Source organism: Pan paniscus, chromosome 2, assembly GCF_029289425.2.
Source record: "Pan paniscus chromosome 2, NHGRI_mPanPan1-v2.0_pri, whole genome shotgun sequence".
NCBI lineage: Eukaryota > Metazoa > Chordata > Mammalia > Primates > Hominidae > Pan > Pan paniscus.
Window position 1 is genome coordinate 53,078,551 of NC_085926.1, and position 13,173 is coordinate 53,091,723.

At 49.5% G+C, this 13,173-nt stretch overlaps 1 protein-coding gene across 8 annotated transcripts in view; it reads right to left on the reverse strand.

The window, feature by feature from the left end:
• Positions 1-13,173, reverse strand: part of RFT1 (RFT1 homolog) — a 63,651-nt gene that overhangs the window by 15,293 nt on the left and 35,185 nt on the right. For 6 of the 8 annotated variants that reach the window (XM_003818742.5, XM_055110056.2, XM_034956661.3 and 3 more), the window contains 2 exons: positions 10,241-10,490; positions 9,520-9,942 (listed from right to left, as the gene is read on the reverse strand). The exons of the other annotated variants lie outside the window; for them this stretch is intronic. In XM_003818742.5, the coding sequence (XP_003818790.2) occupies positions 9,775-9,942; positions 10,241-10,490 (418 nt within the window). In that variant the 3' untranslated portion in view covers positions 9,520-9,774. Of the gene's footprint in view, positions 1-9,519; positions 9,943-10,240; positions 10,491-13,173 lie in introns of those variants that run through there. 8 annotated transcript variants of the gene reach the window in all.

Genomic DNA, 13,173 nt, shown 5'->3' on the forward strand with positions numbered 1-13,173 from the left:
TGGCCCAGGCTGGTCTCAAACTCCTGGGCTTTAATAGAGGGAGGAACTTGGCCGGCCGTGGTGGCTCACGCCTGTAATTCTAGCACTTTGGGAGGCCAAGGTGGGTGGGTTGCTTGAGGCCAGGAGTTCAAAACCAGCCTGACCACATGCAAAACCCCATCTCTACTAAACATACAAAAATTAGTTGGGTGTGGTGGTGCACACCTGTAATCCCAGCTACTCAGGAGGCTGAGGCAGGAGAACTGCTTGAACCTGGGAGGTGGAGGTTGCAGTGAGCTGAGATCATGCCACTGCACTCCAGCCTGGGTGATAGAGCAAGACTGTCACAAAAAAAGTAAAATGAAATAATAATAACAATAATGATAATAATAATAATAGAAGGGGGAAATTAGCCCAGAGCTAAAGGGGGCTGTGTAATCAGACAGTCCAGGGGTTGACCCCAGCTGTGCCGTGTTCTTCCCAGCTGTGTGGCTCAGGGAAAATCGAGTCACTTCTCTGTGCCTCAGTTTCCTCACCTGTAGCCCATAGATAATAGATGGAGTCTGTTGTGAAGATCTCACAGGTAACACCTGTAAAATGTGTCTCCCCACAAACCTGGCACATGCTCAGGGCTCTGTAACTGCTGGAGTGAGGGAGACTTGTTCAAGGCCACCCACGAATTTGAGAAGGGCAGTTGGGTGGGGGTGGGGAAGTATAATGGAAGGCATGGATGCAACATGTTGTGCCATTTAGAAGATGAAATACACATGAAGCAAAACCCTGTTCGTGTACTTCAAAAGACAGACACAGGGCCGGGCATGGCGGCTCATGCCTGTAATCCCAGCACTTTGGGAGGCTAAGGTGGGAGGGTCACTTGAAGTCAGGAGTTCAAGACCAGCCTGGCCAAAATGGTGAAACCCCATCTCTAATAAAAATACTTTAAAAAAATTAGCTGGGTGTGGTGGTGGGCACCTGTAATCCCAACTATTCGGCAGGCTGAGGCAGGAGAGTCACTTGAGCCTGGGAGGCAGAGGTTGCAGTGACCTGAGATTGCGCCACTGCACCCCAGCCTGGGTGACAGAGTGAGATTCCATCTCAAAAAAAAAAAAGACACAGGCTGGGAGCAGTGGCTCACGCCTGTAATCCCAGCACTTTGGGAGGCCAAGCTGGGAGGATCACTTGAGCTTAGGAGTGTAAGACCAGTCTGGGCAACATAGTGAGACTGTCTCTACTAAAAATTAAAAAAAAAAAAATTAGGCAGGTACTCAGGAGGCTGAGGTGGGAGGATCTCTTGAGCCCAGTAGATTAAGGCTGCAGGGAGCTATGGTCATGCCACTGCACTCCAGCCTGGGCAACAGAGCAAGACCCTATCTAAAAAAAAAAAAAAACTAAAATAAAAGACATGGTCGCAGGTGGATTTCTCCAATGATGGTGCAGATGGAAGAAGTGCTGAAGACAGGGCACCCCTGGGGTCCTTCCACCCAGAGCCTGGCGCTTGGCCCTGTGCTTGCAGATCTGCGGCAGGCAGAGCTGAGAGCAGGCAAAGACAAGTCACCACTGTGCTTGGGCATCCTGTGCACCAGCCCCACCGGGCAGCCAGAGCTCCACATGGTTTCCATCATGGTTACAAAATAAACAAATGCAAGTCACTCTGTCCCTTCTGTGGCCCCCCACAGCCCGACATCTGCACATCTGCAAGAACATTCTCTCGTCATTAGAGAGATGCCACTTGGGGATCTCAGAAGCCATGTGGGGAAGACAGAAACCTTCAGCTCTAGTTCAGGAACATTAAACACACCATGCTATCCCAGTTTGTTCATAAAATTCTTGTGTTAATGTCCTAGGGGAAACAAAAAGGATAGCTATTTTAGCAGCATTCTCTAGTTTGGTTGGGATTCTGTGTGGAGGAGAAGAGCTCTGTTTTCCTTCTGGCTGCAATGTCTTGATTCTCTGGGTCTTTGTGGTTCTCCCTACATGGCCCTGCCGGGCTCTGGTGAGGGAAGATAAGAGTGTGCTCCAAGGCTGGCGAGGCTGGGTTTTTCGTCTGCACCTGGTGAAAGGACCGGCTCCTACATCACCAGCTTCCCTCTGAATATTTTCAGAATTCTCCTGGGAACAGTGGTGGACAACAAAAGCCTTCTGAAAGAGGTCCTCTGGCACCCCTTATGCCATTCCCCTGGTGTTACCTTTTGTGATTTTCAAATGAAAGGGCAAAGAAGTGAGGAGTAGATGAGCCGGGAACAAAACCGGCGCTGCCCGCCGACAGTCATGCTTTCATTTCAGGCTCCCCCTGCTCTCCCACCCCACATGGCCACGTGGAAGCCGCACACTATTAGTTCCACATAATTGGAAAGTGTGTCAGGATCTCCCAGACATTAACCAGAAACATGCTGCTCAGTTGTCACCTCCAATGTGACTAATGCAGCCGTGTCTTAATTAGTCACTGCTCACTGACTGCGATGACAGCTCCCGAGCCTGTTCCAAGGCCCCAACCTGTGATGGGGCACTGCAGAGCAGATTAAAGGTGAGAGGCCGCTAGGAAGGAAGGACCAGGAGTTGCCAGTTTTTCAGGTCTCTTTCCCACTGAGCACTGTGAACCCAGGTGGCCTCTGCCAAACCCCTTTGTCAACATTGTGACAGTAGAGTCAATAGGGTCATAACATTGGGACACATTTATTGGAGGGAGAGAAGAAATGTGACAGGGAAGTGGTCTAGAAGATTCCTTCACAAGTCAGCTGTTATGTCACGGGTCCCCATGCAGCTCCCCGGGGAAGGGGCGATGAGGGATGAACTGTGCCACTCTGACTGGCCTACACCTAGCAAATGCTGCTCAGGCCAGGGTGGCCCATCTACTGGCTAATGTATGACCTGTGATCTACAGTGGCTGTCTTATAAAGATAACCTGTACCAGTTCCATTTCTCCTGCAGGAGCTTTGCACTCAGAAGCAAGGAGGAGGGAGGGGGCTGGGGGCTGGAAGTAAAAGGTGAGAGACTGCCCCCTCAGTGGAAGTGCCTAGGACTCTACCCTGAGAGCAGTAGCCATGTCTGGGTCCTCCTTCTCTCACTGCCCACCAGCCTGAGGGCTGGCCTGCTGTCTGGGCCCCAGGAAAAATGAGAATCACCCCACGGTGAAGCCGGGAGAAGCAGAGAGGGCTGGGAGCTGCCCCAGAGCCTGGCCCCTGCCAGCCTCACAGCGAGGCAGCCTCCAGGCACCACCTCCCTGCTCCTGGCATCCCCTTCCCTCCTTCCTAAGCGCCCAGGGCCCAGTGTTCATTCGGCCTCACAGGTGGAGCACCCAGGGCCCTTTAACTCTTCAGGCCCCTCAGAAATGAGATGAAGACAAAATTTACTGGCTCCGAAATAGAACGTTTCAAAATTGCTTTTTCAATGCTTTTTCAATTGCTACAGAACATACCACCATATCAGTTAGGCAGCCACCACTCTTGTGTCCTTATCCTTATATATGATTGTGTTCAACATGGGACATGATATACTGCAATAGGTTCCACAAGCTGGGGGTGGGGTCTCCAAACATGTGTGTGGAGCCTGCAGAGGTAGGGACAGAGTTCCGGGCACACTTCCTTTGCCGAGCATCTATGACTTGCAAGGAAAGACCTAATTCGCACATCTCACCTCCAGCACTTTCTTTTTAAGCTACGCTTCCCAAGAAGAATGGAAAAGTCAACTGGTGAAGAATCGACTGCACTGGAACAAGGGCTAACTGCTGCTAATTCATCTGAAGGATAATTAAGAAGTATTTATAAGTCTTCCTTCATTAGGCCCCTAAAGGAGGCTGAACTACATTAAGAGCCCATCTTCCCAATTGTGCTCTGATACACCCAGACAGTTCTGGTTAAAAATGAGTAACACTAAATAATGGGACTGATTATGCCAAGGTAATTGGGGACTGACTGATAATGCAAATCAGTAAGTCTTCCCTCTCCTCAAATTCTTCAAGTAAAACACCTTTTCTGCTACCTTGAAAGCTAGTTAGCAAATGAAATATTTACAACATTAAGGACCAATTCACTCAGGTAAGTAAATAATAGTGAAGCAAATAATTTTTCGTCTGCATCTGATTGTCTCAGAAGTCTCATTTCCAAATTAAATACACAAGTCTCAGTTACTTCCTGGACACTCATGGAATATTCAGTAAATAAATTTTAGAGTAGTGATCTTGTTCAGTTGCTTTTTTTTTTTTCTTTTTTACTTATTTTTTTGGAAACAGAGTCTCGCTCTGTCACGCAGGCTGGAGCGCAGTGGCGCGATCTTGGCTCACTGCAACCTCTGCCTCCCGGGTTCAAGTGACTCTCCTGCCTCAGCCTCCTGAGTAGCTGGAATTACAGGCATCTGCCACCATGCCCGGCTAATTTTTGCATTTTTAGTAGTGACGGGGTTTCACCATGTTGGCCAGACTGGTCTCAAACTCCTGACCTCAGGTGATCCACCTGCCTCGGCCTCCCAAAGTGCTGGGATTATAGGCGTGAGCCACTGCGCCCAGCTTTCAGTTGCTTTTTCTAGTCCATTGTGTTTCATTGTCTTTGAGAAATTTCTAGGGCACCCCTGATACTTGAGCCTTAGCTCATCTTCTTTCCAAATCTGGTCCTTTCTGACAGGCTCCACAGGCCTCCCGGCTTCCAGTGTGCCTTCCAGAACTCTTCCTTAGGGCCACTGAGAACCTTGTGCAAGCAGCTTCATGAGTCCGTGGGTCAGCTCCCAAAGGTGCTCAGGATCGAGCTGCTGGTGGAAGCTCTCCTCACTAGCAAGCCCCCTGCACACCCGTCTCACTTGCCATCGGTGCCTGGCCCCCATAAACTGCAGGAGTGTGTAAATATGTGAAGGAGGCCAGGCGCGGTGGCTCACGCCTGTAATCCCAGCACTTTGGGAGGCGGAGGCAGGCAGATCACTTGCGGTCAGGAGTTCCAGACCAGCCTGGCCAACATGGTGAAACCCCGTCTCTACTAAAAATACAAAAATTAGCCAGGTGTGGTGGTGCATGCCTGCAGTCCCAGCTACTGGGAGGCTGAGGCACGAGAATTGCTTGCACCTGGGAGGCAGAAGTTGCTGTGAGCCAAGATCGCACCACTGCACTCCAGCCCGGGCAACAGAGCGAGACTCTCTCAAAAAATAAATAAAATATGTGAAGGGTATCCCCTGTTCGGATTCTCTCTCTTCTTTAGTCCCCACCCCGTTTTCAGCCACGGCTCTTCTAAGACTAGGCCAGGGATCATGCTGCCCCTGATTTCCCACTGTGAACTGAACTCCATCCATCCCAGAGGCCACACAGCAACACTCACAGCTCCCACCTTCCGGGCCTGCCCAGCCTCTCACCTGAGCCCCTCCTCCTCCAGGTTCTGGATGCTCCCAGCTCCTGCCTGTCTCTTCCTCAACATCAAAAGCTGCTCAGGAAATAATTTTTTTTTTTTTGGAAGGGGGGGACAGGGTCTTGCTCTGTCATCCAGGTTGGAGCGCGAACATGCTCATTGCAGCCTTGAAATCCTGGGCTCAAGCAATCCTTTGCACCTCAGCCTCCCGTGTAGGAACTACAGGTGCGTGCCACCACGCCCAGCTAGTTTTGAAATTTTTTTGTAGAGATGGGGTCTCCCTGTGTTGCCCAGGTTGGTCTCAAAATCCCGGGCTCAAGCAATCCTCTTGCTTCAGTCTCCGAAAGTGTTGAGATTATAGGCGCAAGCCACAACGCCTGGCCCGGCAAAGAATTCTTTTTTCTTTTTTCCTCCCACTAGAGAACAAAAAGGAAATAAATCTTGATGGGGTTATTTTACATCTTAGTGTGAATGAGTCACCGAGTTCTCTGCGGAATCTGAATTTCCAGTATCCTCTCTAATTCTGGAAATAACAGTCTTTGAACTAGGTGAAAGGAAATTCTATCACCTGATGGAGGAGGATATTAGAGTGAAGGGGCTGTCCTAGACCCCCTGAAATCACACACTTGCCCTGCTCTGTGCTGAAACTAGTCCTGACTTTTCAAGGAATGGCCGTTTAATAAACAAACAAAACAAGGACCAGGCCAGATGGAGAAGACAGGAGAGAAGTCCCACAAACAACGGGAAATACAGCTTAAGGGGGGACGGGGAGAGGAGCAAAGGAGACACCACAGGCCTTTCAGTCCCAGACACAGGAGGTTCTGTGGCACAGGCCAGGACACCAACCCTCTTCCAAAGTCAAGAAGCCCAGTCCCAGCTACAACATCAACGGAGAGAGAAACGTTCCAGCTGAGGAACACCAAAGGTTCACATCCTCAAGTTACTTACCTACCCTCCTTATGAAATTAAAGAATTTTTGTCCCTTTTGGAGGGAGAAGGGGTATGAAAGAAGAAAGGTCTTTTCAAAAGTGTGAAGAAAATATTTTATTTCTTATTAAACCAGGGGACTGATGTGAAACTAGCAACAGGAATGCATGATTAAGGAAAAAAAATGGCTGGTCTGGAATCCCAGCACTTTGGGAGGCTGAGGCAGGAGGATCACTTGAGCCCAGGAGTTCAAGGCAACAGTGAGATCCAGTCTCTACCAAAAAAAATTAGAAATTAGCTGGGTGAGGTAGCACACACCTGTGATCCCAGCTACTCAGGAGGCTGAGGTGGGAGGATTGCTTGAGCCCAGGAGTTTGAGGCTGCAATGAGCTATGATGACACCACTGCACTCCAGCCTGGGTGAGAGGAGAGAGTGAGACCTTGTCTCTGAAAAGAAAAGAATAGGCCAGGAGCGGTGGCTCACACCTGTAATCCCAGCACTTTGGGAGGCTGAGGTGGGCAGATCACAAGGTCAGGAGTTCAAGACCAGCCTGGCCAATATGGTGAAACCCTGTCTCTACTAAAAATACAAAAATTAGCCGGGTGTGGTGGCAGGCGCCTGTAGTCCCAGCTACTCAGGAGGCTGAGGCAAGAGAATCGCTTGAACCCAGGAAGCAGAGCTCGCAGTGAGCCGAGATCGCGCTACTGCACTCCAGCCTGGGCGACAGAGTGAGACTCTGTCTCAATAAATAAATAAATAAATAAATAAATAGAGAAAGAAAGAAAGAAAGAAAGACAGGAGGAAGGAGGGGCCCTGCTTGAATCAGGTTGGGAAGTGGCTGGGAACAGGGCAGAGTAGCAGTTCCAGAGCCAGAAGTTGCCATCAGGTAAGCATTAAACAGCACAGCAGCAGCTCCTCACTGAGAGACCCCAAGCCAAATCTGAAGTGACCAACAGTTACCTGTGGCCAGAGGAGCACAGGAAGTCAGCGATACTGTTCTTCTCACCAACGAACGCTCCTTCCTTTCATAAAGGTTGTGCCTCAGAGACTTGTTTCCATGGAGAAGTAGCCTCACTATAAGTGGTATTGAAAGCCAAAAGTATGATTTCTGCTCCCCAAATCCGCTTGGGTAAAGTGAGGCAGGCTGGCCCACATGTATGCAAGCTCTCTGAGGCACAGCTGTGGCTCTAGGGGGTCCAGCAGGGGAAATGCCAGAGGCCTGGTCAGGTCCAGCTGAGCTTTAGGGAGGCGCCAGAGGCAGAGAACCACAGAGGACCTGCTGCCAAAGTGCTGACAGCCCAGGTGGCAGGGCTAGTCCTGGGAAAACACGCAGGCACATGTACAACTCTCCCTAGATACAGGGAAGCAGGACACCGGAAGAAGCCCTGGGCTGCCTTTGCGGCTGGCTGTCTTTCAAGAGGAGCTGGCCCTGACAGCAGCACTGGGCGAACAGCAGGGGAGGGATGAGAGAGTGAGCACTGCCTTCAGACATAGAGCCTCTCTCAAGCTGAGAGAGCACAAGCCTGGGGAGTCCTGCTCCCAGAGACCCCGGAGTCACAAGGCCGCTTGTAGAGCAGCAGCTCTGTTCCTGGAGCAGAGAACAGGCACTGTGAGCATGAGCATGATGGTCCTGGGCCTGTCACGAAGGAAGACAATGGGGCATGCCAACCTCGGTGGCATCAAAGCCACGTGGGCTTGCCAGAAAAGCCAATCTCAGAGCCCTCCTCCTGGGAGACACAGACCCTGAAGGCCTGGAGTGGGTCCTGGGAAGCCATGTTCTGACTTGCAATCCAGGTGATTCCGAGGCAGGTAGAATGAGGATCATGCTTGAGTCTGGGGTCAGGTGGGCACGGGATAGGTGCAGGGTTCTGGGAGGGTGATCAGCAGCTGCAGAGAAGCAGCTCATGAGGACTGAAGGTCCCTTTCTGTGGATGCCAGGGACAGAGAAAGGACATGGGAGGGAAGGAGGACTGCCTTCCGTGTGTGCTCCACTTGACCCTATGGGACCATCCATTTTTCTGAGCTGGCCTGACCTTGCCCGATGAAGGCATGACTGAGGCCATGCTTTGGAGGTCCTCTAATTGCTCAGGACACCTTGCATTTAGCTGCTTTTCTCCCACTTAGTGCAAAGCATTCTCCCTCTGAGTAGATAAAAACCTGCCAGGTGACTGGGCCCCAGTCTTGGTGTACTGACAGGTCTTAATCCTTAGCCCCTGGGTACTGGCTCTGGGCAAGCAGATTTAAATACATGCATTTTAATGCATGATAGGAGTTGCCCTTACTGGCCCTCTCTCTAGATGTAGACACAGAAGGTTTGGGGCACTGAGTGACAGGATTATTAACATCCAAGTTATAGTTTGTGCATGTAGTTCTGAGGGGGGTTAATATCTAAAAGGAATTAATACATTAACAAAAAAATAAAAACACTTCACACTCCAGAACACTGCTCATGATTTCACCTGCAGTGTGCAGGCTGCAAGGTGCAGAACGCCTGGGCTCACACTGTAGCCTGGAGTACCAGGACCCCATGCCTGCCACTCTTGTCCTGGGGCTGGAATTTGGTTGTATTGATCAATGCTGGAATTAATGGGTCAACGGGAGGGACCTGACTCAGTAATACTAGCCATATAGAGTTTGCCCTGTCTTATTCTGAGGATAAAAAAGTACATCTGTTAAACCTTATCTGTCACCAGTGCAATTCCCATGTGAGAAGTTACAGAAAGCTGCAAAGCAGCATTCCCCTCAGGGACAAAGTGGCTCAACTGGATCACAGTTTTCTTCAAAGTCCGCCTCTTGCAGGTGGCCAGGCCAGGAGTCTCCAGCCAGCTTTCACCCACCCTTCAATCAACAAATCCTGAGAGCCCACTCTGGGTCAAGTATGTGCTGACCTGGGGCGGCGGGAAACAGTGTGATCACGACAGGCAAGATTCTCCCGAACTCACTCTGGGAAATGTGATCTGAAAACCCTCCTGGTTTCATTTCTTGGATTTCTCACTGAGTAGCATTTTTCCTTCTCTAAAAACTCAGACCACAGTTTTGACACAAAGAAAGCCACAACTTCAGGGCCACACTGTGTTTCCATGTGGTGCATGAAAGAGAGAGGTTTCTCTCTCTCTTTTACAGAAGAATTTCAATATTCCTGTGAAGGGTAAAATCGCTGCATCTCTTTTTCTGGGCCAGATAATTATTAACAGTTAACAATTAAGATATAGTTTGTTGGAGCATGTAGCTCCAAAGGCCAATCATACGCAAAAGGAATGAGTACATTAGTAAAAGAGAAAATGCTGATTACTATAAAATGATAAAAAACTATTATTTTTAAAGGGCTTTTGGTCTTCACTTAAAAATGAAACTCCTCCCCCGCATTTCAGACTTCGAATGGTCACAGGTGTCTCATGCAGTGGCAGTCTCTGGTGCCTTATCTCTGGGGTTGCTGTCACTCCGCTGCAGAGCCCTCAGTGGGGCTCTTACACAGAATGTGTTCCACCCACAGAACTACCCACAGCTGGTCCAGGTGCCTCGGGTGTCCAGGCTTCCCTGAAGTCACGTCATTTTGTCAGTGCATCTGGGCACACCTAACTGAGTCCTGAGGAAATGGATCAGCTTGGTCTCTGTGAGGAATGCTGTCCCGAGAGTTGCTCCCAGACAGAAGGCCCCCACAGCAATGTGTGCCAGTCTGGCTGGCCAGCCCTGCTCACAGCAGAGGAATACCTGGGGAAAGAAACCATCGTCAGTGCCTGTTCCTCAGTCTATACCTCCTTCCTCTGGGACCAGCCAGGGAAGACAGCTGTGGTTCCAGCTTCTAAGTCAGATAAAAGGCATAACAGCCATACTGCAGGTCCATTGTTTCCCCATTGGCAACATTCTCTTGTCACATTATCAGAAGATGCTGCCCTAGAGGCCTGGGGTGGGGACAGGAGGAGGCAAAAACCCGGGAAGAGGAGGCCTAGCGGGAGAGACAGCGGGGCAGCTGCAGAAGCATGTGGCATGATGGCTCAGGGAGTCTCACCTCCGAAACAGCAGTAACCCCACCACTGAGGGCAAATGTCCCGAGCAGGACTGGCGATAGGTGCAGGCCAGCCAGGGGCCTGTGGGGGCTCCTTCGGTAGTAGCAGTGGATGAAGCAAAGGCTCTGTGTGATCCGAATGCCCATGTTAAAGCAGTTGGCCAAGATGAAGCCCACGCTGCCACACCAACGGGTCAAGAGATAGGATAACACCAGGAATGAGGAGGACAGGGCCAGCATCACAAAATTGTACCTGGGGAGGAGACAGGAAAAGGAGGGCAGTGGTGACCTTGCCCTGGACAAGGCTGCTCCCAAAACAGCGGCCATGAACATCAACTCACAGAAAGAACCTGAGCTCCTGGAATCCAGGTTTTCATAACATCGAATGCTACCTGGAGACCATGGGAATGTCCCTGTCCCCTTACCCTGAACAGAAAGGTAAGAAACAACTCAGGAGATGTATGTTTTTTGAATACAATAATTAGTTAGTTAAGCAATACTTTGTGATCAAAACATAAAAACCCTGTTCAACCCAAGTCCTCAATGTGAGATACAAGAATGACCCGGGTAATTAGACATTGGATGCTAACTCTGTGACAGGCCCTGTGAGGAGTGCTGGGGACACACTGGAGAATGAACACACATGGGCCTTGCCCTGCAGAGCTTGGATTTATTTCACAGACAAGGGAAGCAGCACAGAGAAGTTGAGTAATTTGTCTCAAGAGTGAGGTAACACTCAGCCGGACTTCTGACCCCTAAGCTTCAGTACCTCACACCACTGCCCTTGGGAAATGCAGCACCCAGTAACCTTGGGCGGTAGACCCCATTCAAAGCAAATGACTGGCCTCCAAAATGAAATGGGAACTGAAACCAAAGCCTGGATCACCTCTGCTATTTTCCAGACTCTTACATATCCTCACTCCCACTCTCTGTATCTCTAGAACTCTTTGGATCCTGGCGCTTCTTACACTTTTCTGATTTCAAAGCAGCACATCACTTAGTTATCTTCAGTCCTCCAAAAAGAAAAGAGATTCTCAGCAAACACGAAATAGCTGCCATAGTCCTCCAAAAGGCTTGTACAGCCAAGAACAAAATCCCCTAGCCTCTGGTTTCCGCCTAGCACCAAGCAGGCACTCAAAGTATATAGCTGTTGAGGGAACCAAACTTTTGACATCCTCAAGCCATGTCTGCTGGGTTAGAAAACCTCAGAGGCCACCACCCAGATTCTGCACATGAGGGGTCGTCAGAAAGCAGAATCCCAGTGCTTTGAGAGGCTGAAGTGGTGGGAGGATTGCTTGAGGCCAGGAGTTCGAGATCAGCCTGGACAACAGAGCTAGTAGACCCCCGTCTCTACAAAACTCAGTAAAAATTACCCAGGGTTGGTGGCACACACCTGCAGTCCTAGCTACTTGGGAGGTTGAAGTGGGAGGATCGCTTGAGCCTAAGAGTTTCAGATCAGCCTGGGCAATATCATGAGACCGTGTCTCTACAAAAAATTAAAAAATTAGCCGTGATATACACCTGTTGTCCCAGCTACTTGGGAGGCTGAGAGAGGAGGAAGGCTGGAGACCAGGAGTTCAAGGCTATGGTGAGCTATGATCATGCCACTGCACTCCAGCCTGGGCAACCGAGCAACACCCTGTCTCAAAATATAATGATGACTTAAAAATGCATATGGGGCCCTCACCACCAGAGTTCCTGATTCTGCAGGTGTGGGAGGAGGTCCTAGAACTTGGCCAGTACCCTAGAACTATGCTTGTAATCCCAGCACATTGGGAGGTTGAGGCAGGAGAATTGCTTGAGGCCAAGAGTTTGAGACCAGCCTGGACAACATAGTGAGACCATGTCTCTACCAAAAAGAAAAAAGAAGGCAAGCCACTGCATCCCCCAAATGCCCAGGTATAGGTCCTTGGCTGATTCAGGCCAAGGTGCTGTGTGCTGTGGAGATACGCTTTATCAAAGTGGGTGGTAAAAATACTACACGCAAACACACACACACACACACTCTCACACACAATACTATACTCCAACAGGAGAGATGTGCTTTCATCCGGAGTTCCAGAGAGGGAGTTTATTTGCTTTTCAGTCCAGAGAGAGTCTCTTTTAATGAAGTACGAGAGCCTGTACCTCACAGGGGAAGTTTTTTCACTACTAATCAGTGATCAGAAAGGTCAACTTCAGAACAAGCCACTCAAATGGGACCCATCATAGACCAGTACTTTGACCTCTTTTCCACAAAGCAGCAGAGATATGTAACCTGTTTTTCAGAAACTATCTCAGAAAGGTCTACTATACCAATCCTTGGAGTTTAAGTCATAGATTCACAAACTTTTAGCCATCATTCCCCAACTCCGAGTAAAATAACAATAATGAATAAAGCCAATAGTTAATTCATGCTAATTCAAGCAGAGACGCATTCGACAGCACAGCCTCTTTGATATGGCCATCTGAGAGGAGCTGATGATGGGGTCCATTGTCTGCTACTAGAAGAGGGCTCTGCAGCTGCTGAACTTTCCAGAATTCACAAATCTACAACCGTAAAGGCATAATCCACTTCAGGAAAAAATGAGAATTTTAAAAATGCAATTAAAATATCACTTTTTTGGCCGGGCATGGTGGCTCATGCCTGTAATCCCAGCACTTTGGGAGGCCGAGGCGGGTAGATCGCGAGGTCAAGAGATCGAGACCGTCCTGGCCAACATGGTGAAACCCTGTCTCTACTAAAAATACAAAAATTAGCTGAGCTTGGTGGTGCACGTCTGTAGTCCCAGCTACTCAGGAGGCTGAGGCAGAATTGCTTGAACCCGGGATGCGGGGGTTGCAGTGAGCCAAGATCACGCCACTGTACTCCAGCCTGGAGACAGAGCAAGACTCCGTCTTAAAAAAAAAAAAAAAAAAAAATCACTTTTTAAAATCAAAGCAAAATTATTAATCAG